Source organism: Oncorhynchus mykiss, chromosome 22 (genome assembly GCF_057628025.1).
Source record: "Oncorhynchus mykiss isolate SJ-2025 chromosome 22, ASM5762802v1, whole genome shotgun sequence".
Taxonomy (NCBI): domain Eukaryota; kingdom Metazoa; phylum Chordata; class Actinopteri; order Salmoniformes; family Salmonidae; genus Oncorhynchus; species Oncorhynchus mykiss.
In genome coordinates, this window is record NC_143043.1 from 37,918,780 (window position 1) to 37,938,931 (window position 20,152).

Consider the following 20,152-nt stretch of genomic DNA (forward strand, 5'->3'; position numbering starts at 1 on the left):
TTCAGGTACAGTATTTGATTACTAGTTGTGCAAGGTACAGTAAACACTAGCAGGCTGTATGGTTACCATTACTCATTTTTGTAATTTGTTGTATATATGGTTACCATTACTCATTTTTGTAATTTGTTGTATATATGGTTACCATTACCTTGCAATATTTTTGTATTTCCTGTTATTTCAGAACGGTTCCAGAAATAATATGCCTAAATGCTTACAAATAATATTTGTTATCTACATCTTGCTATAGTGACCCTTATACTTTGATTCAAGGACATCATTTTCATAATTCAACCTATTGATGTATAATTTATTTTGTCACTAGAGCGAAAAATCTCCCCCAACTTCACCAAGAAGCCTGCAGAGACAATGGAAGATACAGAGGGTCATTTGGTGAAGATTGAGGGTCGTTTATCTGGATCTCAACCCATTGACATCGTTTGGTCCAAGAATCACAGTGAAATTCACGCCTCTGATAAGTACGAAATGGAATTCAAGAGCAACGTGGCCATGCTGCATATCAAGAGCTCCCAACTCTCGGACAGTGGTGCTTATACCTGCACAGCCACCAATGAAGCTGGTAGTGCCTCCTACCAAGTGTCACTTAACATTTCAGGTACGTATCTTTGTGTGTATTGTCATATTATATTTGTATGCATTATGTTGCATCACTAGTCAACATTTTTGTGCATGCTTCTATGAAAAAATCTTTGTTGTTCACTAAACATCACCAGAACACAAGAAGGGCCCAGTATTCGACATCCCTCTCAAACCTGTGACTGTAAACGAGGGTGAGAACCTGAAGCTTAGCTGCCATGTCCATGGAGCCCCTCCTCTGAAGATTAATTGGTTGAAGGAAAGGAAGGAGATCAAATCTTCCACAAACTGTAGAGTTGTTTTTTCTGATGGCACTGCCTCTTTGGAGGTCCTCCGCACATCGAAAACAGATGCAGGGGACTATCTCTGCAAGGCTACCAACGATGTTGGAAGTGAATTTGCAAGGTCCAGAGTGACAATTAGAGGTAACAAGGTCATATTGTGCAAAAGTATTTACTTGACATTCCTCTTTTGTATACTGTTGCTGCAATTTGACATGTCATTGTGATTTTCCCTCTGGGCAGCTGCTTGACTGAAATTCTGTTTGATTTCAGAAAAAGAGGTCAAACCTGAGGCCACTGCTGCAGCCCCAGCTCCAGCAAAGACTCCAACAAAGAGATTTGACAACTTGTTCTTTGTAGATGAGCCCCAGAGTGTCAATGTAACAGAGAGTAAGTATGATTAACTTATTCTTAATTACATCTAAACATTTACCTCAACATCCTTAGAAAATACTTTACTGTGCTTGTGCATGATGCCAACTTTATGTTGTTTCTGACTCACAGAGGGCACTGCAACTTTCATTGCCAAAGTTGGAGGTGATCCTATTCCTAACGTGAAATGGATGAAGGGCAAGTGGAGACAGATCACTCATGGTGGTCGCATCACTATTGAGCAGAAAGGCCCAGATGCCAAGTTGGAGATCAGAGAAATAACCAAATCTGACTCCGGACAGTACAGATGTGTCGCAACTAACAAAGCAGGAGAAATAGAATGCAGCACTGACCTGAATGTTGACGAAAGGAAAGACACCGGGGGAGTAGATGGAGACTTCAGAGCAAAACTGAAGAAGTATGTGTAGTTGTAAAGAAATATGTAATGCCACCAATAACTTTAACATCTAATGAGAGACACTTGAAATTATTTTAACTACTATATATATATCCCTCTCTTCACACACAGGACACCATCCAAACAGAAAAGTCCAAAGAAGGAGGGAGAGATTGACCTCGTGGAGATTCTTAGGGGTGTAGACCCCAAAGACTATGAAAAAGTTGTTAGAGAATACGGAATCACTGACTACCGTTGTCTTCTTCAGGCCATTGAGCAGCTGAAGAGGGAGAAAGAAGCGGAAAGTGGAAAACCGGTAAGATAATAAATCATTGAAATGGCCTATCTAGGACTAAGCATTGCTCGACATTGGCACTGGCCCAGGAAAGGTTTCACCCTACAGGGAAGTAAGTCATCCAGGATAACTTGCTGCCCACCACAGCTTTTTCATAAGCTGTTCTTGGGGCAGCAAAAACTACTCTGCTTTTATGGATTTATCATAATGTTGATCCCTGCTGTAAATAACTCTTTATTGTGAGTATGATATATAACTATACATTTTTCTGATCCAGGAAACTGAGCATGGAGGAGAATCTAAGGATACGGCCAGGTTTATGGCTGAGTTGCAATCAAGAATGCAGGCTGAGGTACTAAATGTTCCTAAAATATTAAGTGTTGGAACTATCTGAATACGTCCACTAAAATGTGTTAGGTTAGACAAAATATCCACTGATAAAAATACTTTTTATCTACAGCCTGTCACTCTGGTGAGCGACATCGAAGACCAAGATACCACTCCATTAAGCACAGCAACCTTTGAGTGTGACATCAAGATCAACTACCCTGAGATCACCCTGTCCTGGTACAAGGGAACTCAGAAGCTTGACAACAATGACAAATATGAAATCAGCATTGTTGGGGACCGTCACATCTTGAAGATCAAGCAGTGTCAAACCAAAGACCAGGGCAACTACCGTGTTGTATGTGGCCCACATATCTCCAGCGCCAAATTGACCGTTGAGGGTAGGTACTCATTTATGTTTTTTGAGTCCTCATGAAAGAGATGTACGGAATTGTTTATACTGGGAATTGATCTATTTCTTATTCCCATACTAATTTACAGATGGAGATCAACAAGGTAAGGGACCATAGTTTGAACAAATAGTTTGGATTTAGGATATCATTTAGTTTGCCTCCAGGATATCACTTACTAACCTCTTTGCTGCTCGTATTGTACATGTCTTTGTTTGTTAGATTGTTCTTGTTCTTTATGTTTGACTTCTTTATGTTTTACTGCATTTAACATAGATTCACTTCGATATTTAAGATCCAACTTAAGAATCACAATTATATTTGTAATAAATGATTTTAAGAAAGGATGTAACACTTAAGATAAAAAATGTTACTCATGGTTTTAAACAAAACCAAACTGCCAACGCTAAGAGTGATTCCCATGATCTGCTTTTAGCTGGCATAATTCACTTCACCAAACGCATCCGGAGCATTGAAGTGAATGAGAACCAATCTGCTACCTTCGAATGCGAGTTGTCCTTCGACAATGCTATCGTTACATGGTACAAAGACACTTGGGGACTTAAAGAGAGCCCAAAGTATAACTTCAGAAGTGAAGGCCGACGACACTTTATGACCATCCGCAATATAACCTCTGATGATGAAGGTGTGTAGATTTTAGTCAAGCAAATGTACTTTATAGTCGTACAAATAAAAATATAATCATGAGAAACTCAGCCATCTTCATTACGAATCCTGTAGGCGTTTACTCGGTGATTGCGCGGTTGGAACCCAACGGTGAAGCTAAAAGCACAGCTGAACTTTACCTTTCAGGCAAAGGTCTGTACATTTACTAGCTAGATATGCCTATAGGCATTTATATACATCAATTATTATTCTCGTGTTATAATACCTTTACTTCCTCCTTTCACAGAAATTGAATTAGGAAGGGTTCCTTTTGGTGAGTATTATTTTCAAATTAACCAAATGCCAAATTAACAGATGTAGGACCAAATTTCTAAAATTCCCAAAGACCTTTTAAAGTACAGTAAAACCGCACGTCAACCTTGTTTGAACCAGAGTTTATAGGTTGGTCATTGCAATAGAAAATAACTGAAAATAATCACTGTGACAAAATATTTAGTAATTTTCTGTCTTTATGACATGAATATCAACATGAAATGTAAGGTATATTATTGGACAGGCTTTGTTGGATATGTGAGGTTTTACTGCCATAGCAAATAACCACCCCAATCTAATATTCTGTAAACATTAACCATGTGTATATTGTCAGATTATATGTATACTTATTTATTACAACACCCTTAGATGTCCCAGATTCATCAATACAAGCATACAAAGGTAAGATTGGCACATGTTAATTGTTAAGTTGAAAATTTACATAAACTAAAACTGGAATCTTTTATGGTACAATTAAGAATTTCTTCCGTTTTTAACCCAAAGAAGAATCAGCTGAATACTATTATGAAGAGAGGACAGAAATGAGAGGTACAATACCTTGTGATTTATCTTAATCCCACATGCGACTTCTAATACTTACTTAAATCCTTCATCCCTAATAAATACCTCATCACTCATCAAGACCTCATCCCTCATCAATACCTCATCCCTAATATTAAATACTTATCATCCTTTAGTTGGGCTTGTTGTTTGGGCACTTAAACTCATCACAAAAAATCTAACAATCCATCATCACTTCCTTATCATTCATTCTTAATTTAATTGTTTTTGTTTATTCATTGTAGTTTAATTGTTTTTAGTGTCACTAGTAAGATGCTGTGTTTATTCTCTCATTCCAACAATGTATTATTGCAATTGATTATTATCATTTGATATACTAACTAGAATTTGAGCGAGAAATGCAAGAGAGTTGGGAAATGCAAGAAGAAAAGATAGAACTTCAGTTCTCTTCATACACAGGTATAATAATAGTATTCTGGAGATAACATGTATCAGTCGATAAAATAACAATAATTACTAAATATCTGCATATGGCAAGAAATCTCTCTTGTTTGTCAACTGTAATAGGTTCAAAGGTTGTGTGTGTGTGTGTGTGTGTGTGTGCGTGTGTGTACTTTATGTATGTCATGTCAATGTTCCCTAGTTTTCTTGTACTAACACTTTCATTTTATCCCTCTTTTTGTGTTTCTTCAGTTGTTGTACTGTAAATACAGGATCATTGATTAATCCCTAATATCACCATTACATCTATTTAAATGTTGTATGACATTGTTGTTTCTTCTATCCTATTTGATGATTATTTTTTTTAGGATATGTTATGTCAGTCCTACATTTGTTAATTTTAACTTCTTTAAATGCCCTTAAAACAAGTTTGTTCCTTGTTTTTCATCAGGAGAAAGGATACCCGTTGATGAAAGTGTTTCCAAAACTCAAGTGGGAACAAGAGAAGGAGTACCTAAAGGTATTGACACATAAGACAGCTTATGACTGTACGCTTATGGCTGTGAATTAAACTTGTAAACATGCCAAACTCAATGTTACTTTGTAACTTCTCTTGAAAAATGGCCATTGGGTCTACATGTTGTCCAACCAAACTCTTTTGTCTGTCCAACTACTGTACATACCTGCTGTCGTCTGTGAGTCTGCCAATGTGCGGCAATATCTATTTGTGTAAACATCAATTTAAACGTAAAGTGCTTCATTAACACAGTATTAATGCAACACCAAATTACTGCAGACAAAGCTTTGCAGTAGTATTAGCCTACTTACTAAGTTACTGTGTTTTTGTCTATTGGCATGTAAGGCAGTAGAGTTTTTGTAATAGTATTAGCCTACTTACTAACTTATCCCCTTTGTGTCTACTGGCGCATATGGCAGTAGTATTTGTGCAGTAGTTAGTATTCTAATGAAGGAATTATCTTTGAAGTTCCTGAAGCTTACAAGAAACCTGAGGAAAGGCCATCAGCTCCAGCTCCGACCAAAGGTATTCACATGACCCTCTGCTTCTAAGGTCATTCTTTCCTTTCTCTTTAATTCTATGTTGTTTGTCAACCATTCTTTATGACTGTTCATTTGTGTAAAAAATTTTTGGTTTATGTCAAGTATGTTTGATGTCATCAGTTATGTAGGATGTAAGATCTACAATGTACAGCGTACTGTATGTGCAGACAGAGACATTTAAACAGAGTCACAATGTTTTTAAGTACCTGAAGCAAGGAGGCCTCATGAAGAAAAGATCACTCCACTGGTTGAACATGAAAAGCCCTGTCCCACTCCTACAGGTACAGTAATGTTGTGTGTTTGTGTTACTTTATCTGTCCCTCGCTCTTTTCTCTGTCTGTCCTTTGTGTCTTTGTCTGTTGATCTCTTAATGCGAATAGCACGCTGATTTGATTCTTAGCATTTTAAATGTGTTTACTTTTATCAGATAAGTCTAGTAACCTTTTTCATTTATCTTAGAAGAATATGTTGAACCAAAGCGGCCCATTTCACGACCAGAACCCAGCAAAGGTATTACACCTTTTTTTGTCAGCCAATGCTTTATATAAACTGTTTTTGATTCGTCTCATTTTCTGTGCGTGTTCAATGTGTCTTTTCTGTGATTTTATACCATATTTTTGAATGTGTCTGTGGCTTGTCATTGTTTGTGGTTTGACAGTGGTGAAACATACTCACTGGTAGTCTCATCAATGCCTGTGAAGTAATTCACTTGAGAGCATTGGATCATTTCTTATTGAACTGTTTACTGTCATGTGTGTATTCTTGCTTTCTCTTAGTCTTACATCTTTTATAAGTATATTCTTTACATTTGCTAATGGTAGTGTTTCTGTATTACCTGAAAGATGTGCCTACACCCATACCTCACATGGCTACTGAGCCCAAAGTGGCCCCTGAGACAAAAATGGCACCTGCAGCTAGGGTTGAAGCTCAACCAAAGCCAAAACCCATTCCCACAAAGACACCAGAAGCTCCTCACCCCAAAGGTACTGTTATATATTGTCTTTATTGCTCTTTCCTACTCTTGTCCTTTTATGACATGTATGCACTATTTTTGTCCAAGTCAAACACAATGTCTTTATGTCTACCTGTGTTTATTGATGTTTGTAATGAGATATGTATGCATTCGTTTGTTTTGTTTGCTTCACTCTGAATTAATTATTGAGCATTAAAACAAAACAAATGTTCTTTAAAGTTCCTGAGGAATACCCCAAAGCTGAGCCCATTAGAAAGCCAGAGTCACCTCCACAAGAGGAAATTTCAAAAAAAGGTAAAGCTTCCAGTTTAGCAATAATGTTAACTCGTTGAAATATACTATACATCTTAAGCTGTGTTGTATGTACATGTCTTCTAAGTGTTGTGAAAAAGCTATCTCTTCATTCTTATTTATGCTAACCTCTTTAGCTGTGTTTTTTTACTGTTCCAAATTCTCCCAAATTACAATTCTTAAATTATCGTATGGATAATTAGCAAGCAATATTCAAATCTGTAGAGTCAGCAATCCAATATTTGTTTGGTTTCCTTAGCCACAGCTTAAACAAACCCAAGTATTGGATTGCTGACTCAATAGGTCCATAGAATATGTGCTGGCAATTTGTAATTTGGGTGAATCATCCATTTAATCATAATGTTCTTAAAAAGTGCCAGAAATAATCCTCAAGAAAGAAGAACCCACACCTCAACCACCTGCAGCTAAGGTTGTTCCCAAAAAAGTACCAGAGATCACAAAGAAAGAAGAATCTGCGATTCCACCACCTAAACCTAAAGATGTTCCCAAAAAGACAGACACTACTCCAACAAAAGGTACTTGAAAGTCATATATCCTTGAGGGTATATGTACTCTTCTTATGCAATCCACAAATCTGATTGTTTCTTGATTTAAATAATGTGTTGTTTGCCAGTATGTTGAAGGTTTGTTTGTCAGAACTTGTTTTCTGTAAATTGTTGTCTTTTTGTGGTTATTTCTTGACTTAGCATGCTCTTTGTAAATGTGCAAAGCACTCGTTAGAGTGTGATTAGCACATACTGGTTTCTCTTCTTCATCCATTGATGATGTAAGTAGCAAAAAACAACTGACGAATGTCCTTTTAAGTTATCACGGATGTTAAAACAACGGAGAGGCCAAAGACAGATGCCGATAAAAAGCTGGAAACTAGCAAGCCTAGGCCAGTTGCAGCACCAACTGCACCAACACCAACAGATGCCGATAAAAAGCTGGAAACTAGCAAGCCTAGGCCAGTTGCAGCACCAACTGCACCAACACCAACAGAGGCAGCTAAAAAAACAGCAATGAGCAAATCAGAGCCAGTTGCAGCACCAAAGGAAGAGGCAGTTAAAAAGCCACAGCAAGCAACTAGCACGGCAGAGCCAGTTGCACTAAAGGAAATCCACACAGAGAAAGGTATATATTTCAACGTCTTTGGATATTGAAAATGCTGATGTTATTAAAAAAATGGTTTCCTTTCCATTTTGAACTCTTCTTTCATCTTCAAAACTCTTGGTAGTCTTTTGAACAGAATGAATTCCATAAGATTCTGTTTATATTGTGTTTGTGCTGTCATGCTTGTACTGTATTGCGATTTGTTTGGTAATGTCATGTGTGTCTTAAAAAAGTTAAACAGAAGGATGAGCCGCCTGTGAGAACACCAGTAACTAAACCTAAAAAGGAGGATGAAGTTGCTGTCACAAAAGGTATGCTAGAAACCATGACTTCTCCTAAAGCACACGTTGGTACATACATGATTCTCAGTAACTTTGAGCTCCTTTTAGTGATTGCTTTTATTATTAACTTGTTTGAATAGAAGTCCCCCAGAAACCAGAGAAAGTTACTCCAGCAGCAAAATTAGAAGTCACACCTAAGCCCAAAGAAACCCCTGAAGTAAAAGGTATTGTACTGCATTACATGTGTTCTACAACTCTACATTCTAAAATGCTGTCATTACAGTCACATTTTGATATATATTGCATTCGGAAAGTATTCAGACCTCTTGACCTTTTCCAAATTTTGCTACTCTACAGGCTTATTCTAAAATTGTATTCATCAATCTACACACAATACCCTATAATGACAAAGCAAAATCAGGTTTAGAAATCTTTGCAAATTAAAAAAAAATAATAATAATAATTAACATTCACATAAATATTCAGACCCTTTACTTGTTGAAGTACCTTTGGCAGCGATTACAGCCTTGAGTCTTCTTGGGTATGATGCTACGGGCTTGGCACACCTGTATTTGGGGAGTTTCTCCCATTATTCTCTGCAGATCCTCTCAAGCTCTGTCAGGTTGGATGGGGAGCATCGCTGCACAGATATTTTCAGGTCTCTCCAGAGATGTTAGATCGGGTTCAATTCCGGCTTCTGACTGGGCCACTCAAGGACATTGAATGGCCACTCCTGTATTGTCTTGGTTGTGTGCTTAGGGTCATTGTCCTGTTGGAAGATGAACTTTCACCCCAGTCTGAGGTCCTGAGCGCTCTGGAGCAGGTTTTCGTGAATGATCTCACTGTACTTTGCGCCGTTCATCCCCACAGCATGATGCCGCCACCACCATGCTTCACCGTAGGGATGGTGCCGGGTTTCCTCCAGACATGATGCTGCCACAACCATGCTTCACCGTAGAGATGGTGCCGGGTTTCCTCCATACATGATGCTGCCACCACCATGCTTCACCGTAGAGATGGTGCCGGGTTTCCTCCAGACATGATGCTGCCACCACCATGCTTCACCGTAGAGATGGTGCCGGGTTTCCTCCAGACGTGACGCTTGGCATTCAGGCCAAAGAGTTCAACCTTGGTTTCATCAGACCAGAGCATCTTGTTTCTCATGGTCTGAGAGTCCTTTAGGTGCCTTTTACTGAGGAGTGGCTTCATAAAAGCCTGATTGGTGGAGTGCTGCAGAGATGGTTGTCCTTCTGGAAGGTTCTCCCAACTCCACAGAGGAACTCTAGAGCTCTGTTAAAGTGACCATTGGGATCTTGGTCACCACCCTGACCAAGGCACTTCCCCTCCGATTGCTCAGTTTAGCCGGGCGGCCAGCTCTAGGAAGGGTCTTGGTGGTTCCAAACTTATTCCATTTAAGAATGATGAAGGCCACTGTGTTCTTGGGGACCTTCAATGCTGCAGACATTTTTTGGTACCCTTCCCCAGATCTGTGCCTCGACACAATCCTATCTCTGAGTTCTATGGACAATTCCTTCGACCTCATTGCTTGGTTTTTGCTCTGACATGCACTGTCAACTGTGGGACCTTTTATAGACAGGTGTGTGCCTTTCCAAATAATTTCCAATCAATTGAATTTACCACAGGTGGACTCCGATCAAGTTGTAGAAACATCTCAAGGATGATCAATGGAAACAGGATGCACCTGAGCTCAATTTCCAGTGTCATAGCACAATTCAAAAAACCTGTTTTCACTTTGTCATTATGGGGTATTGTGTGTAGATTGATTTGAGAGAAAAAATATTCAATCCATTTTAGAATAAGGCTGTAACGTAACAAAATGTGGAAAAAGTCAAGGGGTCTGAATACTTTCCGAATGTTATTCAAACACATTCACATCTTCCAGGCAACCTTTTATGTAAAAGTGTCTCTGTGTTTTACTGTCATCTTCTTAGTCACCGTTGTATGGTGCAAATCTTGAATTCATATTCTCTTCTTGTGCAAATCTTGAATTTGTGTTGTCTTTAAAGCCATCACAGTTCCTTCAACAACTGAGCTAACTGTAACAACAGAGACTGAAGCAAGGAAAGATGTTTCAGTGAAGAGGGATTCAGTAACTGAACAGCTGAAAGAAGTTTCACCAAACCTTGATTCAGCTTCTGAAGTGTGGCAAGAACTTTCAGTGAAGAAGACTTCAGTAACTGAAATGAGACAAGAAGTTTCAGTTAAGAGGGATTCCGTGACTGAAACATGGCAACAAGTTCCAGTGCAGAGGGATTCTGTGACTGAAGTGCCACAAAAAGTTTCAGTGAAGGTGGATTCAGTGGCTGAAAAGAGGCCAGAAGTTTCAGTGAAGAGAGATTCAGTGACCGAAGCACGGCAAGTAGTTGCAGTGAAGAAGGCTTCAGTAACTGAAGTAAGGCAAGACGTTTCAGTGATGAGGGATCTTGTGACTGAAGCAGGGCAAGTTTCACAGAGAACAGGTTTCATTGAGAAAATTTCCCTGGCAGAGGAAGTTAGTTTCAGAGAAGAGGTATCATATGGAGACAAAGCTATGATATATGAGAGAGAAAAGGAATTGACTCAGATAAACGTAAGGGATGATATTTCTTTAGAAGAGGAAGATATACAACAAACTGAGATAGTAAGGCAAGAAGTTCCAATAAAGAAAATAGATGATCAACCAATTCAAGCCATTGTTGCAAAGAAAGAGGAAGATGCAACCCAAAGAGATAGTGTTAGACACATTGACCCAGCGACAGTGGTTCCACCAAAGAAATCAGCTACTCCTACCACTAAGAAAGAAGCTATCTTAAGTATAAAGGTTATTCCTCAAAGGAAAGTTGTCTCACCTAAGGTAGAAGCCATTCCTTCTAAGAAAGCTGTCTTATCTGAGGAAGAAGCCATTCCTTCTAAGAAAGCTGTCTTATCTGAGGAAGAAGCCAATGCATATAAGAAAGCTGTTTCACCTAAAGTAGATGTCATTCCACCTAAGAAAGCTGTTTCACCTAAAGTAGATGTCATTCCACCTAAGAAAGCTGTTTCACCTAAAGTAGATGTCATTCCACCTAAGAAAGCTGTTTCACCTAATGAAGATGACATCCCGTATAAAACTAAAATATCACAGAAGACAATCAAACAAAAGGAAAAAGAAGAAGAAGAGAGAGTTCAGCCTCCAACACCTCACAAAGGTATTTAATCTGAGGGCCTCATTCTTATATATTGTCTGTCTGTCTTGGTGTATTCTTCTTACGTCTTTCCTTGTTGGACTGTATATTGTCATGACTAAATCTTTGTGTGGTCTAAATATTGCATAATACTTTTTCTTGTCCAGACCAAAGGGTCGCCCCTGAAGTGGTCCCTGTTTCAATTACAGATGATACCACTCGTCCACAAGGTACTAAAGGGACTCTTACGTCTTCATCAAAAACTAAACTAAACTCTTACATCTTCTTGTTGTATTGTGTTTTCCTAAGTGTTGTCCTTAATGTTTCATGTCTCAATCTTCTTCAATCTGTTTCATTGTGTCAGTGTTTGTTTACAAATCTTAAACAAACCACAATAGTTTTTTCTTGAATGTGACATTGGTGTACTTGTATTTAAAGAACCACCAGAGGAGAAGAAAATCTCTCCTCCAACACCAAAGCCTTCACCTGCTCCCTATGTAGAAAAAGTATCATCCCCTGAAGGTAGTGTGTTTGTGTCATGCATGTTGTTTTCCTCAAATGATAGTCTGCTCTTTCAGTGTTTCTTTAATGAGTCTTTGGCCAAAGTGGTCAGTTCTTGATTGTGACCTTGGGGTACTTGTATTTAAAGCGACACCAGACAAGAAAATCTCTGCACCGAAGCCAAAGCCTTCAGATGCCCCCCATGTGGAGAAAGCTTCTCCCCCTGAAGGTAGTCTCTTGTGTTTTTGTCATTCATGTTATGTTCTGTCACTGTTTGTGTTTGTTTAACAACTCTTAGCTCAAGCTGTCAGTTCTTAAGTGTTTGTTTAACAACTCTTAGCTCAAGCTGTCAGTTCTTAAGTGTTTGTTTAACAACTCTTAGCTCAAGCTGTCAGTTCTTAAGTGTTTGTTTAACAACTCTTAGCTCAAGCTGTCAGTTCTTAAGTGTTTGTTTAACAACTCTTAGCTCAAGCTGTCAGTTCTTGAATGTGACCTTAGAATACTTGTATTTAAAGTGAAACCAGTGCAGAAGAAAGCCTCCCCCCCACCACCTCAGATACCAAAGCCTTCACCTGCTCCTCTTGTAGAAACAGTGTCTCCTACTGAAGGTAGTGTTTCTGATGTTTGTTTCAATGTAGTTTTTTCTTAATGCCTATCTGCTCTATTACATGTTTGTAGTTGGTGAGCAAATTTTAGCTCAAACCCTCTTGATTGTCCTGATTATGACCTTTGGCATATTTGTATTTAAAATGTCACCAGCTGAAAAGAGATCCTCTCCACCGATGAAAACGCCTTCACCTGTTTCACCTAGTGCTTCCCCCCCTGAAGGTAGTCTTTTTTGTTTCTGTCATTCATGGTGTGTTCTTCAAATGTCTGTTTGCTCTTATTGACAGGTTCCTAAGAGCATGTGAGCCTCACGCATGCTGCACTTAAGTAGTATGAGTGAACACACCTGTATGTATACAACATGTATACTTGCATTTTACACTGGCACTTAGAAACCAAATTTTATGTTGCTTCGTTTGTCTGTCTACTCTACAGCATACTTTTAAACCTTGTTAGAGGTTTATCTGTTTGTCTTTATCTCGTGATACCTACTCACTTGAAGTGTGTACTTCTAACAAAATGTGCATGCTTGATACTGCTTGCTTAGAATAAAGACACTTCTACACTCTACTAGTGTAATAACTAACAGTAGTTACCCTGTACAGGCTAGTAAGTACATGCAGTACTCTTTTCTCAGAAAATATTGGCAATAGGGGTAAGTCGCATGCAACTGCCTGTACTTACACACCTGCTACAGAGCCATTACATTTCAAAAAGTCTTCACCAATGTGAAAAGGAATACATTGCTCAAACCATCAAAAGTCAACATATTGCATGACACACTTCTTCCTCTAACCCAAATATTGATACCCCTGCTTCTTGTAGTGTATATATGTACATAGTACATGTTTGATGTATATGGCTGTAAGAGATGTGTATAATCTTTATGACATGGGTAACGTCCAATGTATGTATAGTGTATATGTTGAGTGTGTAATGTACAGTGTTAATTGTATACAGCTATACTGTGTGTCGAAGTACATTTTCCCCTCTTATAAGACAGTTTATCACATTCTATCCTAGTGATTAGCCACAAACGTATGGGTGCTTTCCCGAATCCCTTACAATATATTTTCATCCTATACCTTAACTGGAATCTTACATTCCTACATTCCTACAGATAAGGGCCCTGTAACAGCACCCGGGGGAGCTGGCAAAGGTAAGATTGCAACAATATATCAAAGGGTAGAACACAATAACAATATATCAAAGGGTAGAACACAATAACAATATATCAAAGGGTAGAACACAATAACAATATATCAAAGGGTAGAACACAATAACAATATATCAAAGGGTAGAACACAATAACAATATATCAAAGGGTAGAACACAATAACAATATATCAAAGGGTAGAACACAATAACAATATATCAAAGCATTATTATTAACCTAGTAATGCAAAACATAGATAGTAAACAGATTAAGAGATCAAACATTAAAAGATAGCTTTATCATTTGATCAACGAATTACTCATTTAAATACATGATAGATACCAGTTTACTTTACTTGGGAAAATGTCTGTTTAACTTGTCTGTTTGAAAATATGTCCCGTGAACTGTCCTAAATCTTTTGTTGCCGAGTGAATGTGGAGTGTACAGTATTGCTGTAAAATGTTTAATATTGGAGTCCTTGTTTGTTGTTTTGTGATGCAAATGAATAATTGTTGGTCGTTGCTCTCTGTCTTAAACAAAATCTTACTACTTCAGCAAAAACAACTGCGGTGCCAACGATTATTAAGAAAAAGGGTAGAATTCCTGTTCTGAAGGAAGAAAAACTTGAAATGCCAACTTTGAAGAAAGTGACCAGAATTTCAAAGGACACTGAGGAAGAGCAGGATATCATTAAGCTGAAAAGGGTGCCACAGATACCCTCAGAAGAAGAGACAGTTGAACCGGAGGTTCCGACCCATGAAGCCTCAAGGACCATAGTTGTTGAAAGTTACGAGAGAGAGGAGTATATGTTTGAAACAACAGAAATAGCTGAGAGAACCTCAGTATACGTTAAGAAGCCAATTGAACAGGTGGAGTTTCACAAACCTAAAGAAGTTGCATCAAAAGATTCTACTGAGGAATCTTTGGTTCACCTGAAAAAATCCCAAAAGGCTCTGAAAGATGTCCAAGTAGAGGAGAAAATGGGTTTGAAGAAAACACCAAAGTTGCTGAAAGAAGAATCACCTGGCCAACCTAGTTTATCTCTGAAGAGGGTATCGAAATTGCCATCAGACGAGAAAGAGCAAGAAACTGTCAAGCTTAAACCATTTGAAAAACCTGCTAAACCGGGAACTGTTGAGCCAGAGAAAGACAAAAAAGACACTGAATCCAGAGCTGCTTATGATAGAAGTGAGAGACCACAAAGAGATGAAGCAGATAAAGAATCTGTTTCTGCTCCTATGAAGAAATCTGAAACCATCTCAAAGGATACGAAAGAGCCACAGGCAGCCAAATTTAAACCAGTGGCCAAAGCTCCTGAAGATGAACACGTCGAAGAGTTTGACAAACCACTGACAAAGGTGAAGACAATTCCTTCGCAGGAGCAAGAGAAGGAAGAAGTTAAATTGAAGCCATTTTCTAAGTCACCAAAAGCTGAAGCTGTGAAGCCTGAGAAGGAGCCTGAGAAGAAGAAAGAGGCTGAAAAACCTCTTCATCAAAAGCCAAGTCCTCCAAAACCAGTACCTGTAAAGAAAATTGAAAAGAGTCCTCAAGAGGAAAAACCAACACAGTTAAAAAAGGTGGAGCTTGTGCCTAAAGAACCAGAGGAAAAAGAAAAAGACAAACCCTTAAAGCATGAAGAGACACTTAAGAAAAAGGTGGAACTGAAAAAGACTCCTTCGCCTAAGGCTGAAAAACCAAAGCCAAAAGAAATTGAAAAGATTATTATGGAGAGGAAGCCCAGTGCAGAACGCACCAAAAAGCTGCCTAGACAGGTTTCACCTAAAGATTCATTTGAAGGTGTTACCCTAAAAAAGGTTCCAAAGAAAATATCACCAGAAGAGGAAGCACCACATAAAACTGTTAAAGAGAAGGTGCCAGCAATGAAGGAACTGTCCCCTGTACAGTTACGAAAGATTTCAACTCAGTTGGAGGAGGAAGTCTTTGAGGAGGAGCCAGAGAAGGAGCTGGAATCTGACAATGAAGGTTGGGGATGGGAACTTGTCCCTCGAGATAGTTCTGGGTCCACAGAAGACTGGGGAGAGGAACCTTTGGAAGGTGATGCACGTGAGACCCCTGGAATGCCAGGTGCCAGCAGAGGTGAGATTATGGCTGCTGAAACTTACCACTGGTGGCTCAGGAAGTGTCTCACCTGATCCATTCTCCATTCATCCATTAATCTATCTGTCCAGTTATCGTCGAGCTAGACATCCATCTTTCATTACCTCCATCCATGTCCATCTTTTTTGTCTCACGTCTTGTCCTCATTCTATGTAGACCAACCATGTCCATGTCCACACTGTGTTTTCCAACCATGTCCATCTTAATGTTTTCATCTTCTCATCTTAATGTCTACATTTTGTGCAGTCCAAGTATCAACGTCAGTCATTTTTGTCCACTGTCTAGCTGTACTAATATTTGTCTCCATTGTCTTGTACACATCCATTACAGCGTGTTCAAGCTCTCCATGTCAATTTCTGGCATTTTTTCAATTCTCTATGTCCATGCCATCTTCTCATGTCCAATAATCTTGCCCTTGGTGCTTCATTTTGTATCCATTCATCTTTCCCATCTTTCACAGTTTTCTGTGTAATGTCCAACCATTTTGCCAGTTGTAGTCATATATTTTATTTCTTAATGAGAAAGTCATACAATTGTCTTTACTCAGATGGGAAACCAAAAGAGGATGCTGCCGGTAGAGGTAGAGGTAGAGGCATTCAAGGTGAGAATAAACAAAAACATGCATGTTGGTAATATGGGTGTGATAAAGATATAGAAACTTAAAGTGCTCAGAAATATCAGGACTTTAACCTATATCCTTATATGGGTTTTCCCTTATAGGTGTTTGTAATCATACCTATCTTGTCTTATTTACTATGAAAACTGTGTATTTTGTTTAAATGTTAAATGTGTTTGAATGTTTGAGTCTGTATATTACTTCCTTATAGTCCGTATAGTAGCGTTTTATTGTGTTGTTAACTTGCTTAATACTCTTCATCCTCTTTGGGAAATACGGTAATGCCACTTGTTTGTTGCCCTTGGCGACATGTCCAAGAGAGGTTTCTCTCTGAGGTTTTATGTTGACATCATGTACTTAAAAAATACAGTTCTTAAAAATGAAATTTAAAAAAACGTCTTAGCAAAGGTAGTGTAGTTGAACTTATCATGCATTTACATTTTTCCAATTTCAGCTAAGCAAACCCCCTCACCTGGTGGTGGTCGGGGTAGAGGACTGAAGCCCGGTGCTGGAGGAGACAAACCCCCAGATGCTAATCCTTTTGGATTCCAGCTCAAAGCAGTTCCACTGAAGTTTACGAGACCACTCAAAGACATAGTGTTACAGGAGGCTGAATCAGTCGGTGCTTCTGCAACGTTTGAGTGCGAGGTTTCGCCTTCTACTGCAATTACTACATGGATGAAAGATGACGCCAACATAAGAGAGAGCCCAAAACACAAGTACTACTCGGATGGCAAAGATCGCAAACTGCTCATCATTGATGTGCAAGTTTCTGACACTGGAGAATATACTTGTGTTGCCAAGCTGGGCAACAAGGAAAAGACAACAACCGCCAAACTAATAGTAGAAGGTACTCATTCTAAGTCCATACATATTTGTTCTGTGTAACAAACTTCTTTACTTCTTTTCAACCTCTCTGATTACTTAAAGATAAGTCATATTTGATGTATGCTTTGGAATATGACTTTCTTTCCCCCTAGAATTGCCAGTGAAGTGGGTAAAGACTCTGGAAGAGGATGGTATGTCGGTCCTCAAGAGTCAGCCTATGTACCTGACCTGTGAGTTGAACAAAGAGAGAGATGTGGTCTGGAAGAAGAGTGGTGTCCCTCTTAAAAACATCCCTGGAAAAGTGGCTATCAATGTCATTGGAATGCAGCATGCCATTACAATCCAGGACACAGGAGATGACGACGCTGGCATTTACGCTTGCGAGTGTGATGACATCAGGACTAAAACAGATGTCAAAATCATTGGTATGTACAGGAGAATATCTATATTTGTAACTAAACAAATGCACTAATCATTTTTAGGAGCAATTAATTTAGCCAATCTAAATAATGCATTACTAGCCTATTCATAAGCACGGGAAAAACATTGTGTAATTGCTACATAGCTTGACATACTTCACTCCCCTTTGGAAGCATACAGTGGCTTGCGAAAGTATTCACCCCCTTGGCATTTTTCCTATTTTGTTGCCTTACAACCTGGAATTAAAATAGATTTTTGGGGGGTTTGTATCATTTAATTTACACAACATGCACTTTGAGGATGCAAAATATTTTTTATTGTGAAACAAACAAGAAATAAGACAAAAAAAGAACTTGAGTGTGCATTACTATTCACCCTCCCCCAAAGTCAATGCTTTGTTGAGCCACCTTTTGCAGCAATTACAGCTGCAAGTCTCTTGGGGTATGTCTCTATAAGCGTGGCACATCTAACCACTGGGATTTTTGCCCATTCTTCATGGCAAAACTGCTCCAGTTCCTTCAAGTTGGATGGGTTCCGCTGGTGTACAGCATTTTTTAAGTCATACCACAGATTCTCAACTGGATTGAGGTCTGGGCCTTGACTAGGCCATTCCAAGACATTTAAATGTTTCCCCTTAAACCACTCGAGTGTTGCTTTAGCAGTATTCTTAGGGTTATTGTCCTGCTAGAAGGTGCCATCCATCATTCCTTCAATTGACCAGTTTCCCAGTCCCTGAGGATGAAAAACGTCCCCACAGCATGATGGTGTGGTGTTGGGGATGTTCTTGGGGTGATGAGTGGTGTTGGGTTTGCGCCAGACATTTTCCTTGATGGCCAAAAAGCTACATTTTCATCTGACCAGTGCCACCTTCCATATGTTTGGGGAATCTCCCACATGCCTTTTGGTGAACACCAAACATGTTTGCTTATGTTTTTCTTTAAGCAATGGCTTTTTTTCTGGACACTCTTCCGCAAAGCCCAGTTCTGTGGAGTGTACGGCTTAAAGTGGTTCTATGGACAGATACTCCAATCTCCGCTGCAGAGCTTTGCAGCTCCTTCGGGGTTGTCTTTGGTCTCAATGTTGCCTCTCTGATTAATGCCCTCCTTGCCTGGTCCGTGAGTTCCGGTGGGCGAACCTCTCTGGCAGGTTTGTTGTGGTGCCATATTCTTTCCATTTTTTAATAATGGATTTAATGGTACTCCGTGGGATGTTCAAAGTTTCAGATTTTTGTTTTAACCCGACCCTGATCTGTACTTCTCCACAACTTTGTGTCTGACCTGTTTGGAGAGCTCCTTGGTCTTCATGGTGCCACTTGCTTGGTGATGCCCCATGCTTAGTGGTGTTGCAGACTCTGGGGCCTTTTATATACATGTGTATATATACACTGAGATCATGTGACAGATCATATGACACTTAAATAAAGTCCACCTGTGTGCAATCTAAGTAATTATGTGACTTCTAAAGGTAATGTGTTGCACCAGATCTTATTTAGGGGCTTCATAGCAAAGGGGGTGAATACATATGCACGGACCACTTTTCCGTTTTTTTTTTTTTTGAATTTTTTGAAAAAAGTACTTTTTTTCCATTTCACTTCACCAATTTGGACTATTTTGTGTATGTCCATTACATGAAATCCAAATAAAAATCTCTTTAAATTACAGGTTGTAATGCAACATAATAGAAAAACCACCTCACTCTTTTCTGTGTGAGGGCTTTTGCCTCTTGCCAGGAGACCCCCATTTTACTCAGTTCCTGTGGATCGTCTCTAGTTGGTCTTTGACTTTCCCTGCTTTGTTTTTATATGTGGATTGTAGTCCTGTGCCTGTCTTCTCATGTTTGTTGTGTCTTGGCTACATGAAAAGGAGCCATTTTTTCAATATTCATTTTTATTTTATTTTACAGAAATTATCAGAGACTGGTTGCAGAAACCATTGAGAGATCAGCATGTGAAACCCAAGGCCACTGCCACTTTCAAATGTGAGCTCTTCAAAGAAACCCCCAACTGGAAGTGGTTCCATGGCGACAAGGAGATTCCTAATGATCCTACTGACAAGACTGAGGTCAAGAAAGAAGGAAAACAACTGACTCTCATAGTTAAGAAAGTATCACCTGATGATATTGGGCAATATGCCATGGAGGTTGAAGGCCGCAGATACACAGCTAACCTGACTCTTGGAGGTTGGTTGCACATTCTATGTTATATTACTTGTATGTTATGTTACGGTCTGCAATTGCATGTTATGTTGTCCACTAACGCTATCTACATGATAGCATTTGCCAGCAGCATACCACCCTGCATCCCACTGCTGGTTTGCTTCTGAAGCTAAGTAGGGTTGGTCCTGGATGGGAAACCAGATGCTGCTGGAAGTGGTGTTGGAGGGCACCCTTTCCTCTGGTGTAAAAAAAATAAATACTAATAAATCCCCCAGGGCAGTGATTGGGGAAATT

The 20,152-nt window shown here is 39.2% G+C and overlaps 1 protein-coding gene across 50 annotated transcripts in view; it reads left to right on the top strand.

The window, feature by feature from the left end:
• The window catches only part of LOC110501770 (titin), a 186,535-nt gene that overhangs the window by 46,246 nt on the left and 120,137 nt on the right, over nucleotides 1-20,152 (top strand). For 11 of the 50 annotated variants that reach the window (XM_090215944.1, XM_090215946.1, XM_090215949.1 and 8 more), the window contains 30 exons: nucleotides 323-613; nucleotides 732-1,019; nucleotides 1,149-1,265; nucleotides 1,380-1,665; nucleotides 1,777-1,960; nucleotides 2,217-2,291; nucleotides 2,400-2,667; nucleotides 2,768-2,782; nucleotides 5,030-5,098; nucleotides 5,564-5,620; nucleotides 5,841-5,918; nucleotides 6,097-6,147; nucleotides 6,480-6,620; nucleotides 6,830-6,904; nucleotides 7,276-7,437; nucleotides 7,727-8,035; nucleotides 8,248-8,325; nucleotides 8,436-8,519; nucleotides 10,323-11,483; nucleotides 11,627-11,689; nucleotides 11,898-11,981; nucleotides 12,109-12,189; nucleotides 12,476-12,568; nucleotides 12,720-12,788; nucleotides 13,687-13,725; nucleotides 14,278-15,819; nucleotides 16,388-16,441; nucleotides 16,911-17,306; nucleotides 17,437-17,709; nucleotides 19,607-19,882. In XM_090215944.1, the coding sequence (XP_090072070.1) occupies nucleotides 323-613; nucleotides 732-1,019; nucleotides 1,149-1,265; nucleotides 1,380-1,665; nucleotides 1,777-1,960; nucleotides 2,217-2,291; nucleotides 2,400-2,667; nucleotides 2,768-2,782; nucleotides 5,030-5,098; nucleotides 5,564-5,620; nucleotides 5,841-5,918; nucleotides 6,097-6,147; nucleotides 6,480-6,620; nucleotides 6,830-6,904; nucleotides 7,276-7,437; nucleotides 7,727-8,035; nucleotides 8,248-8,325; nucleotides 8,436-8,519; nucleotides 10,323-11,483; nucleotides 11,627-11,689; nucleotides 11,898-11,981; nucleotides 12,109-12,189; nucleotides 12,476-12,568; nucleotides 12,720-12,788; nucleotides 13,687-13,725; nucleotides 14,278-15,819; nucleotides 16,388-16,441; nucleotides 16,911-17,306; nucleotides 17,437-17,709; nucleotides 19,607-19,882 (6,759 nt within the window). Of the gene's footprint in view, nucleotides 1-322; nucleotides 614-731; nucleotides 1,020-1,148; nucleotides 1,266-1,379; nucleotides 1,666-1,776; nucleotides 1,961-2,216; nucleotides 2,292-2,399; nucleotides 2,668-2,767; nucleotides 2,783-2,991; nucleotides 3,323-3,417; nucleotides 3,496-3,589; nucleotides 3,617-3,984; nucleotides 4,018-4,119; nucleotides 4,165-4,521; nucleotides 4,597-5,029; nucleotides 5,099-5,563; nucleotides 5,621-5,840; nucleotides 5,919-6,096; nucleotides 6,148-6,479; nucleotides 6,621-6,829; nucleotides 6,905-7,275; nucleotides 7,438-7,726; nucleotides 8,036-8,247; nucleotides 8,326-8,435; nucleotides 8,520-10,322; nucleotides 11,484-11,626; nucleotides 11,690-11,897; nucleotides 11,982-12,108; nucleotides 12,190-12,475; nucleotides 12,569-12,719; nucleotides 12,789-13,686; nucleotides 13,726-14,277; nucleotides 15,820-16,387; nucleotides 16,442-16,910; nucleotides 17,307-17,436; nucleotides 17,710-19,606; nucleotides 19,883-20,152 lie in introns of those variants that run through there. The other 39 variants (XM_090215986.1, XM_090215990.1, XM_090215991.1 and 36 more) reach the window with 33 other exon arrangements.